This window comes from Xenopus tropicalis, chromosome 1, assembly GCF_000004195.4.
Source record: "Xenopus tropicalis strain Nigerian chromosome 1, UCB_Xtro_10.0, whole genome shotgun sequence".
Lineage (NCBI taxonomy): Eukaryota > Metazoa > Chordata > Amphibia > Anura > Pipidae > Xenopus > Xenopus tropicalis.
In genome coordinates this window covers 87162591-87183449 of record NC_030677.2, presented here as the reverse complement: position 1 = coordinate 87183449, position 20859 = coordinate 87162591, and the positions used below count along the sequence as shown (strand labels likewise).

The window sequence follows — 20859 nt, the reverse complement described above, 5'->3', positions numbered from 1 at the left end:
TCTATTAATGCACTATGAAAAATCATGGTATATGTCCCCTTTAAAAGGTGTCAGGTCCTCAGACCTTGCATAGCCATGTTTCTGCGAATGTTTCAGGACAATTGCCTTCAGATTTTCCGGGAGGCCTAAGAGGCGTAAGTTGTTGCAGTGGTTTTCTAGGTCCTCCGCTCTGTTGATAAGTACTTGAACTTGTTGTTTTAGCATTGTCAGTTCATTCGGTATAGGATGAAGCGAGTCTTCCACTGACGATATCCTGCGCTCTGCTTTGGTTGTGTGTTCCCGCAGGTTTTGGAAGTCGTGGCGCAGCAGGGATATATCGACTTTGATGGTCTCCAATTGTGTAGTCATTAAGGCATGATTCCCCTTAATAGCAACGAGCAGCTTAGGGTTCCGAAGTTGAGGTGGTGCCAAGGCTGGTTTCAGATGCAGACGAGGGTGGATCCGTGTCTATGGCCTTCCCCGTCTCTTGGAATACCTGGAGATAACGTTCAAGCCTGTTTTCTGGCTTGCATTCTTTCTGTGTTTCCCTATTGTTGGTCTAGTTGGTTGTTGTCAGTAATCAGCAGTTTAAGCACTGGTGCCGTTAATATTTAAGCAGAATATTGACAACATAGCATGGAGCAGCGGTGAAACACGTCTTCTCGCTGCACCATCTTGGCCACGCCCCCCCATAGTTTTGCACAATTTACTATCATCAGCAAAAATAGGAACAGTACTTTCAATGCCCACCTCCAGGTCATTAATAAAGATGTTAAAAAGCAAAAGACCAAGAAAAGACCTCTGCATTACTCTACTAACACTTAAAAAATGTTCCATTTACCACCTGTTTTTGTAATCTATGTTTCAGCCAGTTCTTCTAAGGGCTCTGGCACACGGGGGAGATTAGTCGCCCGCGATTAACTCCCTGTTCGCGGGCGACTAATCTCCCCCCGTGTGCCAGAGCCCTTAAACACCATAGCTGTCCTAGAAAGCACCTGTGCTATCTAAAAGGCCTGTGTGCTAGATCCTAATTATTTTAATGATAAGTAACCAACCTTAATTATCTATGCCTTCAACTCTGCTCACTGTAAGGAAATTTTTGGCATTCTAGGGAGGGACAGTCTTGAAGTACTCTTTAGTTTGTTGATTTCTATTCACAAACATTTAAATTGAATATGGTACCACAGCATTTTCAATTATACATTCACTTATATACATAAGACTAATATGATTGCAGCAACAGTAGCTTACTGTAGATTTTAACTGCCACAGATCCTGTTGTGTATATATAAATCCATCAGACTAAATTATGAAATATAAGGATACATTTTCTTTTGCCCTGAAAACATGCAAAAGGTCAAAGGGGTGCAAATATGTGTTCATGCTTGAGCAAGTTGCAGTCCCAAGGTAAATTCTGCTCTCTGTACTTTCCTTCAATAAACATCTGATGGAAGGTGCAGTGCTGCTGGGTGGAAGATGGCAGTCCTGTAAATAATGTGCAAGCTAGTGGACATGACACGAACAGCTATTAATCTTACTATCTATATACTCCACATATGTAAGTACCAAAAGCTTTAGGCAAATTTGGAGTAATTGTAAAAGGTAGAAGATGCTCAAGTGCACAGTGAATAAGCTGGTGTAGGGACCCATAGGGTTAATCTGGCTTTAGAGCTTACCACTTCCTTATTTCTGCTGTTACTGGGCCATTTACTGTATTTAGTTTACCATTTACATATTGTGCCTATTGGTTTATTTGGTTGATCACACCCCTTGCACTCCAATATAGTGTTTAGCAAGGCAGTGTCTATAGTTCAACCTGACCTGTCTATAGTTCAACTGCAAGAACCTTCTGGCGTCCATCTTTGCTAGACTGCACTGCACACAGCTACAGTGAGTTGTAGTCCACTACACCCTTGCTCCGCATGGTCTCTTTTATATAGCGAAGGCCCATCCCGTGTGAGAGTTTCATGGTCCCCGTGCTCTAAAACCATACTAGCCTGGGTTTTGCCTATTTTATAGCCAAATAATGGTTACACTGGCTTAAATGTGCATTTTATTTATCTAGCAACTTTTATTAATATGGATGATATTAATCATCCTTAATTTCTGTCAGTGTAAATGCACAAAAAAAACAACATAAAAATTTTTTGATCATGGTCCTTTCAGAAGAAACCTGCTCCATAGAACTAAATTGGTGAGGATACCACGTCCATCCCAGCACAGTGAGTCTTTTGTAAGCATCACCAGAACCAGCTATGACCTTGCCTGTCTGAGAGGGCCCCGGATGCTGCTGTAATAATGCACAGTTGGTCATTTAAACAACCCCACCCCCCTCATTAAATACCTTATACATATCATAGTGTGTAATCTTTAGCTACATATATCTGTAACACACATTTTGTCTGTGACAAAATATTTAATATTTCGCTGCAAAGAGGAGCGTCACGTTTCTTTCAGGTGGTAGAGTCCAGTTCTCTACAAAGGGTAGTCTCTGTGATGTTTGAAGAGACTGCTTTCCGTGGTTCTTCCTTGTTTGCCTGTCATTTCCTCCCAGCAGCCTCTGATTCACAGAAAAGATAGCCGTGACTGCAGATTAAATCCGTTCTTCCCTCCTCCTATGTGTTTTTTTTCTTCTCCCCCACCCATCTCACCCCCTGAGACCTCTCTGTACTTTGACGTCATGCATGCTCCTTTTAGTTGCCATAGCGACTCCATTCCCTAAACCCCTCTTGCCTATCTCCTGTCGTAGCTTTCACAATGGTACAGGCAGCATCACTGTGCACAATGCTTTCCAGGCAGTGAAAGAAGGTGATTCAGCAAGCCCGTCTGTTCTTTTCCATCACTCCCTTTTTCACTTTCTATTTCTTTTTTTGTTTATTTTTATTATTAAAACATTATACAAAGAATTAAGTTAATTTCCTCCTATATTTATAAGAAATTTGTTTTTTATTCTTATTTCCTATACTACCCCATTCATGGGCATCGTTTAATCTAACCAATACACATGTATTTTGGAACGGGGTCAAAAAAAGCCACATAGAATTGCTATCTTTGGAGGAGCCACTGTGGATGTGAATTGTTGCAGTGCAGGCACGGAATGGTGAGTAGCCCTAGTCTCGGTATGCTGCTGTTATTAATGCAGGTTTATTCCTTTCTAAAAATACAATTACCATTGTTTTCTGTTTAAATTCTGGGAAGAATATTGTGTGTAAATTCTGAATATATTGGGTGCGGTGCTTGTATGGACTACTGCCAAATATATAAATGGTGGGAGGTTATTGCAAAAACCATATTCATGTCATAGGGCAGTGGGATTGACACAATGCCTAACTGGTTATGTTAATTCTCCTCTCAGTTCATGTAGCAGGATGAAGGGCCAGTGTAGAAGCAGTGAGTGCTAAAACAGTAGGTGCCAGGGTGCACTAATGCAGCCCTGTTCTGCTCCTCATATACAGGCTAAGGGGACTATATTTTGATTGCTGTGTCTATATGCCATCCACAACACACATACCTTTGTCTATGCATTGACAACAGGGAATGGAAAAAATGGCCTTACTGGAACATATAATCGAAACCTATTCTTACCATTTATATTTTAATAGATTATGCACAAAAAAGGTGTGATTAGGCTTTAATCATTTTTTTTAGCACTGTGATTCCAACAGAACCAGCTTTCCCTAAGCAGTTTTTAAAAAAAATAAATTAAGCAAGGTTTGTGTTCAAATACACATTTGTGGATACAGGTTTTGTTTAGAGCAAGCTCTAGCTGCTTTACAATTACAATTCCCATTATTCTCAGGTACCCTGTTTATGGAAGTTGCATTTCTAAAGACCATACATTAGAAGCCTAATTAATGACTAAAGTCCTAAAGATCCTAAATATTACCAATTATACTTTCCTATGTGTTTTATTAATGGTTTCGATCATTTGCTAGAAACTATGTATGTAAAAGGTACATTTTTCAGCAGGATAATTATTTATAGCTTAGTCAGCGTTTTGAAATATTTGGGCTTTGGAAAACTCTAAATAAGTTACTAAAATAATTTCTTTTGTAGTTTATAGTATAGCATGTAGACAAAAGATTGCTTGCGCAGAGTTTGCTTTTATATATTCCAGATTTTCTGGAATTGTGTAAGCATGGCTGCTCTGCAGTATCAGTTCTCTGTGGTTTTTCTTTGGTAAACAAGGTTAGAGGCTTAAAACCATTGCTGTATGGGATCTCTATTAAAATGCAAGTAAAAACAGTATTTGATGTTTTATATAGACTTGTGAACTTAGTATGAGTAGGAAAATGTTAATGAATTACATGAGTAAGCTTTACATTTTGCAGGTTTGCACTGGTAATTATTAGACAAAATGCATTGTTGTGCAGGCCTTTCCTGTAGCTGGTTTTGGTACAGAAGACCGTTAGCTGCAGTGATTTGACAGTTCAGCTTTATGTGAAGAGTGCAGCATTAACTATCCACATACTTCATTACTATGGCTTTGTATTCTCTGCAGCACACAGTGAAATGCCAAAAAAGTGCTGACCTCAATAAACCTCTAAGCTGTTCTCATTTATTTTCCCTCAAGTAAACATGCTGCAGCTGCCTATTGCTGCTATTTACAGATTTTTTTCCCTCAAAGACACCAGTAAATCTATGTATTGTGTGTTAATTTCTCTCAAGATAGAACACAGTCTTGTTTTATTTCATGTAGTTCAGGTTTTAGAATAAAATGAAGATAGGAACCTTTTTTTACCCACATGAATATATCCTGGTGTATGCTTGGTGCAGATCTGCACTGTACTGTTGTAGCTGAAACAGCAGCCATTCATTATGATAGTGCTTTCATTTTTTCTAGGCAGCCTAATTTTTCGATAGCCCTTCCTCTGTCTTTTCCTTTCCTCTTATTAAAATGTTAATCTGCAGAGCTCCCAGTGAAAATGACAGCTGCCAAAATGTAATGGCAATGCCATTGTTGTTCCCATTGCTTGCATGAGGATTCTGCTGCAACCTCAGCAGCGTGACAAATGTGTCTGGACTTGGCACTTTCATGGAACGAATCTGCACAGCCATGTACAGTATGGTTATTCATTCCTTAGAAGATTATCCCCCCCCCATTGTTTTGTTTTGACAGCAAAAATGCATCCAGATACAAGTGAAATATTAGTCCATTTAAAATTCAGTGCATTAAAATGTCAGTCTGACTCACATTTTTCCCAGTGGAAATAAGTACTTGAATATAAAAGAACAGAAATGGATTTGATGGGGCCTAAGTGAACTTTGACACCTGAGCCTTATGCAGAAAGCTTACATATTCCATAGACTCAAAAGCTCAGTGTACGACCAATATATACTGAAATCTATTGACAATTTCTTGCTTACAGGATGACTCTGGGTGTGGGCAGTGTCTTTTGTAATGTATTCGTATTGTTGCCAAACTGGCTGGTATGTCATCAAAGGGTTTCCAAAGCACTGAACCAAAGAAATGCTTTTCTTGCTGGCTATGGGCTTCAAAAGGGAAAAACAACACAAAATCTTTATATATATATATATAATATTTGTCCATAAAGATGCCGGCACTCACGTCTACTAGGAAGGTACAGCATCCTGGGTACAGGTCCAAGTAGATTAGAAGATGCAGCAAGAAGAGGATCCGCACTGAGAGGACTTATGAAGAAAAAATGGTATTTATTCAAGCAGACTGACGTTTCGTCTAACATACTAGCCGCTAGTGTGTTAGCCAAAATGTCAGTCTGCTTGAATAAACAACATTTTTTCTTCATAAGTCCTCTGAGTGTGGATCCTCTTCTTGCTGTATAAATATATACATACAAATATATATCAATGTATATTCCTTATAGATTTCGTGCTTGGCTTAATAATAAAGAGCAAAAGGGTCAACCTGGAACAGGCCTATGAAAGGTTTTAATGTATAAAGTGCTAAAAAATCAAGTGGATATGTACTCAGGCCACTTGTTTAATAGCATAGTTTTGGCACTGCAGCTACAACACATCATACTTAGGGCCACATTCATCAAATTACGAGTTCGAATCCCGAAATGGGTAAAATTCGGATTGGATACGATAATTTCTGATGATCGCAAATATCACGAAAATGCTTACGAAAAAATCGGAATAGTCACGATAATATCGTATTGGCGCTCCGAAAGCCAACCTGGCCCAAGGAAAGTCACGATAACAAAGCTTGAATGAATCCGAAACTTTCGTACTCGGTGTGACAATATGATTTTGTCGCACAAATTTTGTCACAAGGTATGAAATTGTCGCAGAAAATACGCTCAGTAAGAAAAAAACTGATTCTGACAGATCGTGCATTAATAAATGTGCCCCTTGGTGTCAAGTATCATATTTACTGTCCAAGCCAGTACAATACTAGACAAGTTGCAATCCTACCTATGATCACTGCCAATCTGCAAACTCCATCTACAAGCTGAAGCCTCGCTTTGCCTAATTTTGTATCTTTCTTTCTTGCTAGCCAACTAGTTTATGTGCATTGGTGGATATCCCATAAACTGTAAAAGGTTTGCTGTTTTGGTATTAGGCTCGCTGGAACAACAAGCTGCCATTGTTCGTTTTTTTTCAAGTTGTCATAAATGCATAAAGTTATATCTTCCTTTTAAAGAACTATATCTCAATGAAAACTGTAGTTGAGTCCTAAAAAAAAACCCTAAAGTTATTTTGGGTTCCCTTCTTGGCAAATAAATATCTCCCTCAGTTTGGTTCTGTGTTGGATGTCAGTGCATGGGTGGAGATTTGCATTAATACCTTAAAGAATATTTTTCTACAGAAAATATAAACAGTTTAACTCATTGCAAATGTACCTATGCAGACCTGAATTGTCTAAAGTCTCAACTTACATACTGTTAAATGTATACCTCCAGCAGGGTCCTGCAGTGAAATCCATTTTCAAAAGCACAAACAGATTTTTTTATATTTAATTTTTAAATTTCACATGGGGCTAGTCATATTCTTTATTTACCAGGGTGCCACTACCTTGTGACCTGTGCGCTGACAAACTTCGGTCACACTTTACTGATGAGTTGGAGTGATATCACCCGCTTCCAGCGGCCAATCAGCAGAACAATGGGAAGGGAACAAGATAGCAGCTCCCAGTAGATATCAGAATAGCACTCAAATGTAAAAGAAATCCAAGCACGGCTTGGGACATGAGAGTAGGTAAACAATAGGTTACCTGACAGCAGTTCTAGAGTGTAGCTCTGGCTCCTTCTGAAAGCTCAGAATTGAATCAGGCACAATGCACTGTGATGGCTTTGAGAGCACAAGCTTGTGAACTTAATTTACATATGTCTTGGATGCCTGTGCTAGAACACTAAGGAAATCAGCTTAATCATCTGCAAAATCATCTTAGTACTCATTTAGCAAGCATTTGTGTCTAGGGCATACATGCATTATGCAGAGTGCATCATAGTAACATAGTAAGTTGGGTTGAAAAAAGACATACGTCCATCAAGTTCAACCATAATGCCTATATATAACCTGCCTAACTACTAGTTGATCCAGAGGAAGGCAAAAAACCCCATCTGAAGCCTCTTTAATTTGCCGCAGAGGGGAAAAAAATTCCTTCCTGACTCCAAGATGGCAATCAGACCAGTCCCTGGATCAACTAGTACTAAGAGCTATCTCCCATAACCCTGTATTCCCTCCCTTGCTAAGAATCCATCCAGCCCCTTCTTAAAGTTATGTAATGTATCAGCCAGCACAACTGATTCGGGGAGGGAATTCCAGAACTTCACAGCTCTAAAAAATCCTTTCCGAATATTTAAATGGAACCTCCCTTCTTCTAAACGGAGTGGGTACCCTCGTGTCCGTTGGAAGGACCTACTGGTAAATAAAGCATTAGAAAGGTTATTATATGTTCCCCTTATATATTTATACATAGTTATCATGTCACCTCTTAAGCGCCTCTTCTCCAGTGTAAACAGACCCAACTTGGCCAGTCTTTCTTCATAACTGAGACTTTCCCGTTTGAGAGATGTCCCGTTTGAGCACTGGAGACCAAAACTTAACAGCATATTCTAGATGGGGCCTTACCAGCGCTCTGTAAAGGGGAAGAATAACCACCTCCTCCCGTGAATCTATACCCCTTTTAATACAGCTCAAAACCTTGTTTGCCCTTGCAGCTGCTGCCTGGCATTGCTTGCTACAGCCAAGTTTATTATCTACAAGGATTCCAAGCTCCTTCTCCATTATGGATTTGCCTAGTGCAGTCCCATTAAGGGTATACGGGGCTTGCATATTTTTACATCCCAGGTGCATGACCTTACATTTATCCACATTAAATCTCATCTGCCACTTAGCTGCCCAGATTGCCAGTTGGTCAAGATCCTGCTGCAGGGATGTCACATCCTGGATAGAATTGACTGGTCTGCAGAGTTTTGTGTCATCTGCAAACACTGATACATTACTCATAATACCCTCCCCTAAGTCATTTATGAACAAATTAAACAAAAGTGGACCCAGTACAGAACCCTGAGGGACCCCACTGAGAACCTTATTCCAAGTAGAGAATGTGCCATTAACAACCACCCTCTGTACCCGATCCTGTAGCCAGTTTTCTATCCATGTGCAAACGACTTCACTAAGACCAATATACCTTAGCTTAGAAAGCAGTCGTTTGTGGGGAATGGTATCAAATGCTTTGGCAAAATCCAAATAGATTATATCTACTGCATCCCCACTGTCCAGCTTCTTACTTACCTCATCATAAAAAGCAATTAAATTGGTCTGACATGACCTGTCCTTCATAAAGCCATGCTGATTACTGCTCATAATGCCATTCTCCACTACATAATTTTGTATGTGATCCCTTAACAAACCTTCAAATAACTTGCCCACCACGGATGTCAAACTTACAGGCCTATAATTGCCAGGCTGAGATCTTACTCCTTCTTCCAATCCCTAGGTACCATACCTGATGAAAGCGAGTCTGAGAATATCAGAAACAAGGGCCACTGCAATTCTACCTCTAGCTCTCTCAGTACCCGAGGGTGTATTCCATCTGGCCCAGGTGCCTTGTTTACATTTATCGTGTGTAACCCTTTAAGCACCATATCCTGTGCCAACCAATGTGTATTTGGAGCTGAGGCAACAGTGCAGCTCTTAGGTGGGACTTGGCCCTCTGGCTCCTCTACTGTATACACAGAAGAAAAGAACTGGTTAAGCACATCTGCCTTTTCTGTATCCGCTGTAACCATATTGTTACTATAACTCAATGGGGCCACACCCTCAACCTGCATCTTTTTACTATTAATATACTTAAAAAACTTTTTGGGGTTAGTCTTGGCCTCGGCCGCGATGCGCTCCTCATTTTCTATCTTTGCGTTCCGGATTGCTGTTTTACAACACTTGTTATAGTGTTTATAATCATTAAACGCATCTACTGTCCCCTCTGACTTATATTTCTTAAAAGCTTTCCTTTTTCTCCCTATTAACTTCTTTACCTCAGAGTTAAGCCACATAGGGTGATTCTTAACACTTCTACTTTTTCTTATTAATGGAATGAATTGAGAACAGTAATGATTTAATATCATTTTAAATGACAACCATTTCTGCTCTGTGTTTTTATCAGAAAACATAATGCTCCAATCTATGCCCTGAAGCGCTGCCCTTAAGGAGCTAAAATTTGCCTTCCTAAAATTTAGTGTCTTTGTTGCCCCTGTGTAAATTTGTTTCCTGCACCAAACATCAAATGAAATAACATTATGGTCACTATTACCCAGGGGTTCAACCACTTGCACATTTGCTATACGTTCTGGGTCATTAGAGATCACTAGATCCAGTATAGCATGGTTCCTTGTTGGCTCCTCAACAACCTGTGCCATGAAGTTGTCATGCAGCAAGTTTATAAACTTGTTCCCATTTACTGTCCTGGCAGTACTATTGCCCCAGTCAATATCAGGGTAATTAAACTCCCCCATTATTATCACTTGCCCCAAACTAGCAGCCTTTTCTACTTGCAACAGGAGCTGGGCCTCCTCCTCTTCGCTTACATTAGGGGGTCTATAGCATACCCCTACAATTAGCTTGGTAGATTCTTTACTATCTGTGAGAAGCTCAACCCATAAGGATTCAGCTCCCTCTGTTACCCCCATCACTTCCTCCTTAATATTTGCTTTTAATTCCTGCTTAACAAACAGACACACTCCTCCTCCTTTTCTATTGCCCCTGTCCCTCCGAAACAATGTATACCCCCCAATATTAACAGCCCAGTCATGAGACTAATTCAACCAAGTTTCAGCAACACCAATCACATCATATTTCCGCTCCAACGCCAGTACCTCCAGCTCTCCCATTTTACCAGTCAGACTCCTTGCATTGGTAAACATACATTTCATACTGGTTCCGGCGTGAGAATGACGTGTAAACAACTTATGGGCCTCCCTGCCATTATCAGTATCCCGAAGCAAGTCTCCTCCCCCATTTTCCCTTACTATGCCCACTACCTCATCTATCCGGTCTACCACAGAATTTCCCGCTGCACCCTCCCCCCCACTCCTAGTTTAAAATCTCCTCCAACCCGCTAGCCATCTTTTCCCCCAAAGCAGCTGCCCCATCATCATTGAGGTGCAGCCCATCCCTGGCAAAGAGCTTGTAGCCGATTGAGAAATCAGCCCAGTTCTGGAGAAACCCAAAGCCCTCCTCCCTGCACCAATCTCTCAGCCACGCATTAATCTCCCTAAGCTCCCGCTGCCTTCTTAATGTTGCTCGTGGCACAGGTAATATCTCTGAGAAAATTACTTTGGAAGTATTCGCCCTCAACTCCGCACCTAGCTTTTTAAAATCATTCTTGAGGACTTCCCCCCCCTCCTCTAACTTTGTCATTGGTACCTATGTGTACCAAGACCGCCGGGTCTTCCCCAGCCCCTCCCAACAATCTGTCCACTCGTTCCACCACATGCCGAACCCTAGCACCAGGCAAGCAACACACAGTTCGGCATGTAGGGTCTTTGCGACAAATTACCCTATCCACCTTTCTAATAATGGAATCCCCTACAACTATAGCCTGCCTTCCCTTCCTAGCACTATTCCCCCCACCTGTATTAGAGGTGCCAGCTCCCAGGGTGCTCTGAGAGTCAGCCTGCTCCATACATGCCAGCTCAGAGCTGCCTTCCCCAGCATCTTCACCTAAAGAGGCAAATCTGTTGGTTTGTACAAGCTGTGAACCAGCCCCCCTACCCTTGTGTCCCCTACTGCCCCTCTTAACTGTTACAAATTTGTCTCCCTCATTAACCTCCACTGTCCCTTCTCCACCCCCCATTACACCGGCCCCTGCCAGTGGTTGCTCAGTGAGCCTCCTGTTCTCCCCCATGTTTGCAGCTGCCCTCAGTGCTGCCAGTTCCCCCCTTAGATTCTGCACCTCAGATTCATAGTTACATAGTTACATAGGGTTGAAAAAAGACCATTGTCCATCAAGTTCAACCCATCCGAGTAAACCCAGCACACAACCTATACTAACCAATCTATACACTCACATACAAACTATATATACAACCAGTAATACTAACTGTAGATATTAGTATCACAATAGCCTTGGATATTCTGCTTGTTAAAAAACTCATCCAGGCCCCTCTTAAAGGCATTAACAGAGTCTGCCATTACCACATCACTAGGAAGGGCATTCCACAGCCTCACTGCCCTCACCGTGAAAAACCACCTACGCTGCTTCAAATGGAAGCTCTGTTCCTCTAATCTATAGGGGTGACCTCTGGTGCGCGGATTGTTTTTATGGGAAAAAAGAACATCCGCCAACTGGCTATAATCCCCTCTAATGTACTTGTACAGAGTAATCATGTCCCCTCGCAAGCGCCTCTTTTCCAGAGAAAACAACCCCAACCTCGACAGTCTAACCTCATAGCTTAAATCTTCCATCCCCTTTACCAGATTCCAAGAGGAAAACCCACCTGCATCTCTCACAAGTAAATGCTGCATGGAACTGCTGCTCCAGGACCACATACATGCGACAAGATGCACACTGAGTCACACCAGCAATCATACTGCAACTCATATTGCAACTGGGTACTTACAGTCTCCCGAGTGCAATCCCTTGTATAGTGCCTTTTAAGTTTCAAGCGCCTTTTTTGTTTTTAACGCCTGCTATACACTTAATCTACATGCAACACTTTAGATTACATGCAACACTCGCTAGCAGCTCTCAAACTCGCTGTGCAGTTAGAAACATATTGAGGTTCAAACCAAACAGCCAAACGTCTGTTGAGAATTTACCAGATTTACTCCACCCCCTTAATTAGTATGCTCAATCAGCCAGGTAGCACTTACAAGTCACACAGCAGTTAGTTAATTGCACTTACTTCCTCCTTTCAACCAGCACTCCCAGCATGCACAGTAAACCCCAAGCGCCTTTTTTGTTTTTAACGCCTGTTATACACTTAATCTACATGCAACACTTTAGATTACATGCAACACTCGCTAGCAGCTCCCAAACTCGCTGTGCAGTTAGAAACTTATTGAGGTTCAAACCCATCGCTGGTGGATGCAAGGCAACCTTGAAGGTCACAACTCTTTCACCCTTCTAATTCTGCCACTCACTTATAATTCTCAATGCCACATAAGTTATGGTGCTGGAAAGGGGAAGCCAATGTGCCACTGCCCCCCCTCCCCCCTCCCCCATTTAAAGTGCTGCACCCAAGGTATAAAGGGCAGGGCAAGGTGCAAAAGTGCAAAAAAGCATGGCAGCATGTGCCTGGGTTTTTTTGCCCTTCACACCATGCCTTGCACTTGGTAATCCCTCTTCTGTATCTAATGTTTTTATCTTCACAACTTTTTTTTTTTACATAGGCCTCTATATGGCTTAAGCTGCCTTCTAAAATCTGTTGTTTGACGAGTACATATAACCCACTGTTCATTCTTAATAGCAATTTGTCCAGTTGGGCATGATATGTGTGTGATCATAATTCTAATAGGCAAGTGACTTCACCTAGCTGGCTTTTTCAGACAACTTTAAAAGCAGTGAACCTGAGTCTGTATTGACTGGTTTGTATAGCCAAATTGAAAAATTTGACAGATTTTGATGTCTTTTCCCAGTTTTATCATTTGCAAAAATAGCATAATTTTCAGGGGCCCATTGTTCTTGCAACAGCACTGGGGCACACCTAATGGGTCTCACTGTACTGCAGTGGACATAGGCCTAGATTTGTGGTGAGGCCACAAATCCGGGTCTAGGGCGGCACAATTTTAGGGGTGGCATGCCGCTCAAGCCGCACTGAAAATTTGCTCGCATATGGAGAAATGGGGACTGGACACGCAGAAAACTTCAGCATTTCTTCTCCCCACTGCTCCATACGTGAGTTAAATGGCTATGCATGAGTGCAGCCTTGGGGCGATGCATTAAGAAATCCGGCCCTGAGTGGGCAGACCATAAGTCTCTAGTTCTATCACTAATGGGCAGAGCTGGACTGGGCTTCAAAATAGGCTTCAATTACACAGAGGCCAAAAAAGCCCACGCCAGTCCAATATATATATATACTGTACATAGTAACTGTCTGTGGCATCTAACAGCAGCCCCTCTGGCATTTGCCAGAACCCACACATTGCCAGTCTGGGCCAGCGGATGTGCACAATATTTTTAAATCATATCAAGTGGGTAAAGAGCAAATTATTTATCTTTTGTTAGAGCTTCATCGTCTCATAAAAAATCCTTTCAGATGGGTCTGGCAGATATGGCTTTTGTGGTACTGGATTGGTTAAGCTGTTGGCCTTAATGGTAACTATTGAACAGCAGCTAAATACAGGAAAATGGTCACATTGGACATATAATTACCACTCTATTAAAAGCCTTAAGGGCAGTCCTAATCCCTTTGAAGCCAATAAAACCAAGTGATGGTTTCCCTAGTAGACACACAGGGTCAGATTTATCAAAATTTATATTTTTGCAATTTTAGAGGTTTTTTCAACCTCAGCTACAGTCACATTTTTATAAAAGTAAAGTAAATTTATTTATAGAAAATTCTCAATATTAAAAGCATGAATGAATAAAAACACAGAATAAATAAGAATAAAAACATCCTGAAATCCTTATTTTCTTAATAATGTTTGTGTGCACCATAATGTATGTAACTATTTGCACCATTTAGGTATAATTACTTCAAACTACATATCATTATTATATTATTAAAATAATATATTCTTCAGTGATGTAGAATTAATTGTTAAGTAAAAACAACTGTAAACATGAGATGACGAGGTGAAGACCCTGCCAGTGAGATCTAACAAACTTGGGGAATGGATTGTACATCTGCAGTTGTGACTTATCTTATTTTTTTCAGTGACTAAATGAATCACACATGATTTTCCATTTTTATTCATTGCTATGGAAATGACACAGAACAGTTAGCACTTACTCATATGATTAAAACTGCTCACTTTAGTGGAGTTACATTTTTTCATTAATTAAAATAATTTTTGTCAAATCTCCTATAATATTACTACTATCTTAGTGTGCTGCCGAAGCACACTAAAGTGTTTTTTTTAAATAAAACATTTTACAGCACTTATTATTTACATTATTTTCTAATTTCTGATTATCTACATTATTTCTGGTGTCAAATATAAGTCACTTACACTTACTTAAATCTAGTGCTAATTCACAATGCCCCATGTGGTGTGCAAAGTTAAAAAAACTGCAATCAGACATTGGCCTACTGTATGGAGCATTGTGCAAATAGCCACAGACCATTTCGGAGCGCAGAGACCTGTGTACTATACTTTGAATCAAGTGCTGTCTGTGTTCATAACACAGTGCTCTTCAGTCAGTGTCATTGCAAAGCAAAGTATAAGTACTTGCTACTTGTGTACTTGCTACAAGTATGTACTTGCTACTTTTAATACCAAGAAATTGGTATTTTAATGACATGCTGTTCAAGGGGTGGTTCACCTTACGTTAACTTTTATTTTGTTATAGGGATGTCCTATTCCTAGTAACTTTTCCAGTTTCTCATGAAACTGAGTGAGTACATGCTTTTTTGCATTATCCACTTGAAAACACTGCATAACAGCCACTACTGGGTAAGCACTAGTCTAAAGATAGCACATATAGCAGGAAATGATGAGTTCAGTATGGAATCTTCTCTATGTGACTTAAAACAGGAAGCTTCCTAGCCATATATACATAATCACGCATCTCTTAGTGACCCTTGGGGATTGAGGATTGGATTCTGGACTAGGAATCCTAAAAGACATTTACCTGCTAAAATATTAAACAGTTATATTAACCTATGTTTCTGAAGACTGAATTGACTATTGGTTTCACAGATGCAAAACGCAGTAGCTAGGGCAAGGTAATAAAAATAAATAAATATATCCAAGGTTATTTTAATATGTTTTATGATGTTTAATAATGCCACATGAAAGGAGTTTCCCCAAGCAGTTGTCACAAAAGCTGGAAGCATTAAATATATCAAAAATGTTACTCTACAGCATCAGACTGTGGCATTAGTGGCCCACAGGGGTGGCAACATCAAACCCCTCCTTACAACTTCCAGGGCCCTCTTCCTTAAGTATGCACCCCCTAGCCCTGCTCGTGTGTGTGCTGCATTGTGTACATTCTGCTTTCCTCTGCCTTAACTTTGATGGGGCAGCCCAGGCGGGGCAGCACGTCTGGGTTGGTGGAGATTATGGATTTCTCCCAGGGTCCTGTCATTTCTGTCCGACCCTGATACACTGTAATGTTAAGGTTTGCTTTAATCCAAATGAGGGGTCATAGCCAAATGACAAAAACAGTCCCAGTCCATTATTCTTCCTCCATCAGAATTTAAAGGCCGCATTACACATTACTCAGGCAAGTAGCATTCTCCTAGCATGTGCCAAACTCAGACTTATTCGTCAGACTGCCAGATCATAAAATAAATTAATCACTTCAGAGAATGTTTGGAACAGGGAAGGGTTCCAAGGACAAGATACTTTTGCTTACAAATACATGTATATTTTCCTTTATTTTGAGGTTATGCTTTTGTCAGTTTAAATTAATGACCATTATTAAGCCATGATGTACAATTGCATAAGATCGTAACATTATAATGTAATTCTGTAAATAGACCCGGATTGGTGGCGAGACCACAAAGGCCCAGGCCTAAGCTTCTTAAAATTATTACAAATACTCAAAAATACAGATTTATTAAAGACTGAGATGTAGACTTGCCACCTTACCCCTTAATACCAGCCACAATGAACCAACATCCTGCATGGCTAATTAGCAATTAATTTAGATGCCATGCTGCCTGGCTGCACTTAAATCAGTTCAGTCTGCAGCATGCATCTAAACTAATTTGCTAATTAGTCATTCAGGATGTAGCTGGCATTAAAGGGGTGGGGTTGCAACCCTACAGAGTTGTAAATTTTATTTGTTCTTGATGGTGGAAAAAATAATATTTCTTCAACTGATCAAAAAATGTTGTCGCTTTCCAAAATTCTAAAACCTTCCTATCAATCCATTTAATTGTAAAGTTGCTTTACCATAAAAGTCAAACACTATCCCTAACCTTAGCGATGCAAGAAACATTTTCTTTGTGTGCTTTTACACTTGAGAAAATTAGCAAATGATAGCTGTCTGAATGAAATGTACATATACAAATAAATTTTAAACTATATATATATAAGTTCCTAGAATTACATTTACATTTCTTTCATTAAGCTGAAATGCATTTCCAGGTTTACATCCCATTTAAAGGAGACCAAAATGCTCTGTCTTGCCATTACACACAGAAAAATTTGGAAGAATGCTTATATAAATATATAAAATGTTCATATATAAACATCTCTGGGTCTAAGTAAGCTATTAGATCTTTACTGTGCACCAGAGTATCCACTCTGATTAGAAGAAAGCAGGTTTCTAGGTCTCCTTGGTAAGAGTTTCACGTAGGGGTAGTATACCTGTCTAAAATTATGAAAATAATTTATTGACTCACAGTTACAGACATATTGAATCTCCTTCCTTTACCTTGGGGAGGGACTGTATTATGTCAAAATGTTGCTCAATAAATTCATCACACATCAACACACACATATATATATCCTGATGACGATCCTCAGTGGATCGAAACGCGTAGATTTGGGCATCCAATAAAGTATTTTTCTTGTAGCCTGTATGCCGTGAGTGCCTTCTATGGAGAGTATATATATATATATATATATATATATATATAGGCAACAACTTCATTGCTAGTACTACTAGGTTGTTGCTATAGAAGTTAATCAATCAGTTAATAAAGTAAATTTCTTTGTTGTTCATATACAATTTCTCCTCTCCTAAGTCATGATTAAAAAATGTAAACTATAAAATATGTTAATGTAATATGTAAGAAATGAAAACTAAAATGTAAAAATATAAAAGACATGATTAATAATGCAACACTGTCCCGTCCAGTATAGAGCACATACATGAAAATTAATTTTCCCTCATGTGGCAAATACATAAGTCAAGGGCTGCAAGGCAGGTATGGAAGTTAAAGTACACCTTTTCCTCTGCAAAATCAGTGGGGAGGGTGGGGTGGAGGATTGGTTTAGGCTGGGGAACGAACTGTTTATTTCTTGGCAAGGCAGCTGGAGGACTGGTACTCTTTGTGGGTGTTATGTCATTCAGGTGCTTGCTTGCTGCATTAAGCATTCACTGCATTTATTGCAACAGGCTGTCTTGGCAGTGCTCTTTTGCCAGTGTGTGAAAATCAGCCTTGTCTGCCCACAATACCAGAGCGTTAGTACAGTTTGCAAGCCTTATGAATTACCTTTGTACACCAAATTATTGGACTGCTGTTAATTTTTCTAACCAGCACATGGTCTGGGCATCATCAAAATATATACATATTTGTATATATTTATAAAGCTCTACATGTGTGTATAGCATTGTAGAACACAATGCCTGCTAAATAACTCTGTTAGGGCTCTGGCACACGGGGGAGATTAGTCGCCCGCGACAAAACTCCCTGTTCGCGGGCGACTAATCTCCCCGAGTTGCCATGACCCGCCATCCCCCCGTCGAACATGTAAGTCGCCGGCGGGATGGCACACGCGGCGGGGCGATTTGCGCGAAATCACGCCGCCGCGTCTGCCATCCCGCCGGCGACTTACATGTTCGCCGGTGGGATGGCAGGGGTAGGCAACTCGGGGAGATTAGTCGCCCGCGAACAGGGAGTTTTGTTGCGGGCGACTAATCTCCCCCGTGTGCCAGAGCCCTTACAGGTATAAAAAAACTCTAATATTTAAATACATTTTTTGCAAATACATCTATATATACAGTATACATATATATATATATATATATACAATAAGTTCAAGAATGGACAGCACACACTTTAAAGTGCAAAAGGTATATTAAAAGATCAAATTCATTCTGTACACAAAATGCGACGTTTCGAGCCCGGCCGGGCTCTTCCTCAAGGCATGTGGGCAGTAATTGCATATACAGATTCCCAAAGGAAGCTACTTATAGTCTACAGAGAGGAAATGACCACATAACATATTATACAAACATAGTACAGGGTTCCATCCCCATTTCACCATTTATAAAATATACAGAGTACAGAGTTTCATCCCTGTTCACATACATAACTCATTAGCAAAGTTATAGCATCTCATTATATTATACAGCACCACTATGCGATCTCAATTATAACAAATCCTTAAAGTTAAACAAACAAATACAGATTATAGTCCTTATTCAATCCATTTGGATACTCCCAGAGTGGAATGTACCCTTGTCTAGATTGTAAACAATGTAAATATGTGATACGGGGGAGGGTATTTCAACATCCCATGACAGGTGAAAAATTTGCATTGAGGGGACACTTTACATGTTTATCACAATATGTGGTTTATGCCATTATCTGTCCATGTAAAAAGATATATGTGGGAGAAACAGTTCAAAAGGTGAAGTCTCGGATTTCACAACACAAATCCACAATTAATGTAGGGAACAATATTTTACCACTTTCAAAACATTTTAAAGAACATGGCCATACCCCCAAACAGTTGAGGTATACCGTTTTGGAGGGAGTTCCCCCACAGAGGAAGGGGGGAAACCGGGAATTGAAACTTAAACAGAGGGAGGTATGGTGGATTAAGAGATTAAATTCCCTGCATCCAAATGGATTGAATAAGGACTATAATCTGTATTTATTTGTTTAACTTTAAGGATTTGTTATAATTGAGATCTCATAGTGGTGCTGTATAATATAATAAGTTACCTCTGTGGATCACTACTTTCAGTACCCAAATTAGCCCTTACCAGTCTATCATGTAAGTTACGGGGACATCAACAAGTGTTGGCTTAAATTAAGGAATGTCAGGATATGCCCTATGTAAAAGGGGCCAATGTTTGTATATATTCCAATGAATCTTATGCATACTAGGATGATAAGAATGCACAAAAGGTATTCTAGTCTGTTCATTACACATTTGTGTATTTTCTTATATACTCATCACACAATCTAGGCTTCTTATGTATTACACTTTCTTGTCGAACAACCTGAATGGATACCCACAGTCTCTCTTCATCTGACACAATACGTTTAACTCTGAGTTTAGACCAAGGAAGGAAGGAAACGTTAGCCCTAGAACATGCATTATTAAACCGCAATAGATTATTGTGATCTGTGGGTTTTACATACAGATCAGTGAGTAACTGCCCACTTTCACAGTAAACTATAGTGTCAAATATGGTATCATATTCAGTAACATAGTAACATAGTAAGTTGGGTTGAAAAAAGACATACGTCCATCACGTTCAACCATAATGCCTATATATAACCTGCCTAACTACTAGTTGATCCAGAGGAAGGCAAAAAACCCCATCTGAAGCCTCTCTAATTTGCCACAGAGGGGAAAAAATTCCTTCCTGACTCCAAGATGGCAATCGGACCAGTCCCTGGATCAACTTGTACTAAGAGCTATCTCCCATAACCCTGTATTCCCTCACTTGCTAAGAATCCATCCAGCCCCTTCTTAAAGTTATATAGTGTATCAGCCAGCACGACTGATTCGGGGAGGGAATTCCACAACTTCACAGCTCTTACAGTAAAAAATCCTTTCCGAATATTTAAATGGAACCTCCCTTCTTCTATACGGAGTGGGTGCCCTCGTGTCCGTTGGAAGGACCTACTGGTAAATAAAACATTAGAAAGGTTATTGTATGATCCCCTTATATATTTATACATAGTTATCATAGTTGAGGAACATAAGTATTTAAACACCCTGCGATTTTGCAAGTTCTCTCACTTAGAAATCATGTAGGGGTCTGAAATTCACATTGTAGGTGCATTCCCACTGTACGAGACAGCATTTAAAAAAAAAAAAAAATTCAGGAAATCACATTGTATGATTTTTAAAGAATGTATTTATATTGCACTGCTGCACATAAGTATTTGAACACCTGAGAAAATCAGTGTTAATATTTGGTACAGGAGCCTTTGTTTGCAATTACAGAGGTCAAACGTTTCCTGTAGTTCTTGACCAGGTTTGCACACACTGCAACAGGGATTTTGGCCCACTCCTCTTCACAGATCTCCTCTAGATCTGTCAGGTTTTGGGGCTGTCGCTGAGCAACACGGAGTTTCAGCTCCCTCCAAAGATTTTCTATTGCATTTAGGTCTGGAGACTGGCCAGGCCACTCCAGAACCTTGATATGCCTCTTACGGAGCCACTCCTTGGTTATCCTGCTGTGTGCTTCGGGTCATTGTCATGTTGGAAGACCCAGCCATGACCCATCTTCAATGCTCTGACTGAGGGAAGGAGGTGGTTGCTCAAAATCTCACAATACATGGCCCCATTCATCCTCTCCTTAATACAGTGCAGTCGTCCTGTCCCCTTTGCAGAAAAGCACCCCCAAAGCATGATGTTTACCACCCC

The 20859-nt window shown here is 40.3% G+C and overlaps 1 protein-coding gene across 12 annotated transcripts in view; it reads left to right on the top strand.

The window, feature by feature from the left end:
• The first annotated feature begins 2603 nt into the window (after positions 1-2603).
• Positions 2604-20859, top strand: part of mapk10 (mitogen-activated protein kinase 10) — a 175566-nt gene continuing 157310 nt past the window's right edge. For 3 of the 12 annotated variants that reach the window (NM_001318247.1, NM_001318248.1, NM_001114219.2), the window contains 1 exon segment: positions 2740-3079. Coding sequence is in view for 5 of the 12 variants with exons in the window: in XM_031901411.1 (XP_031757271.1) it covers positions 3077-3079 (3 nt within the window). In the remaining 7 variants the exon portion in view is untranslated. 12 annotated transcript variants of the gene reach the window in all.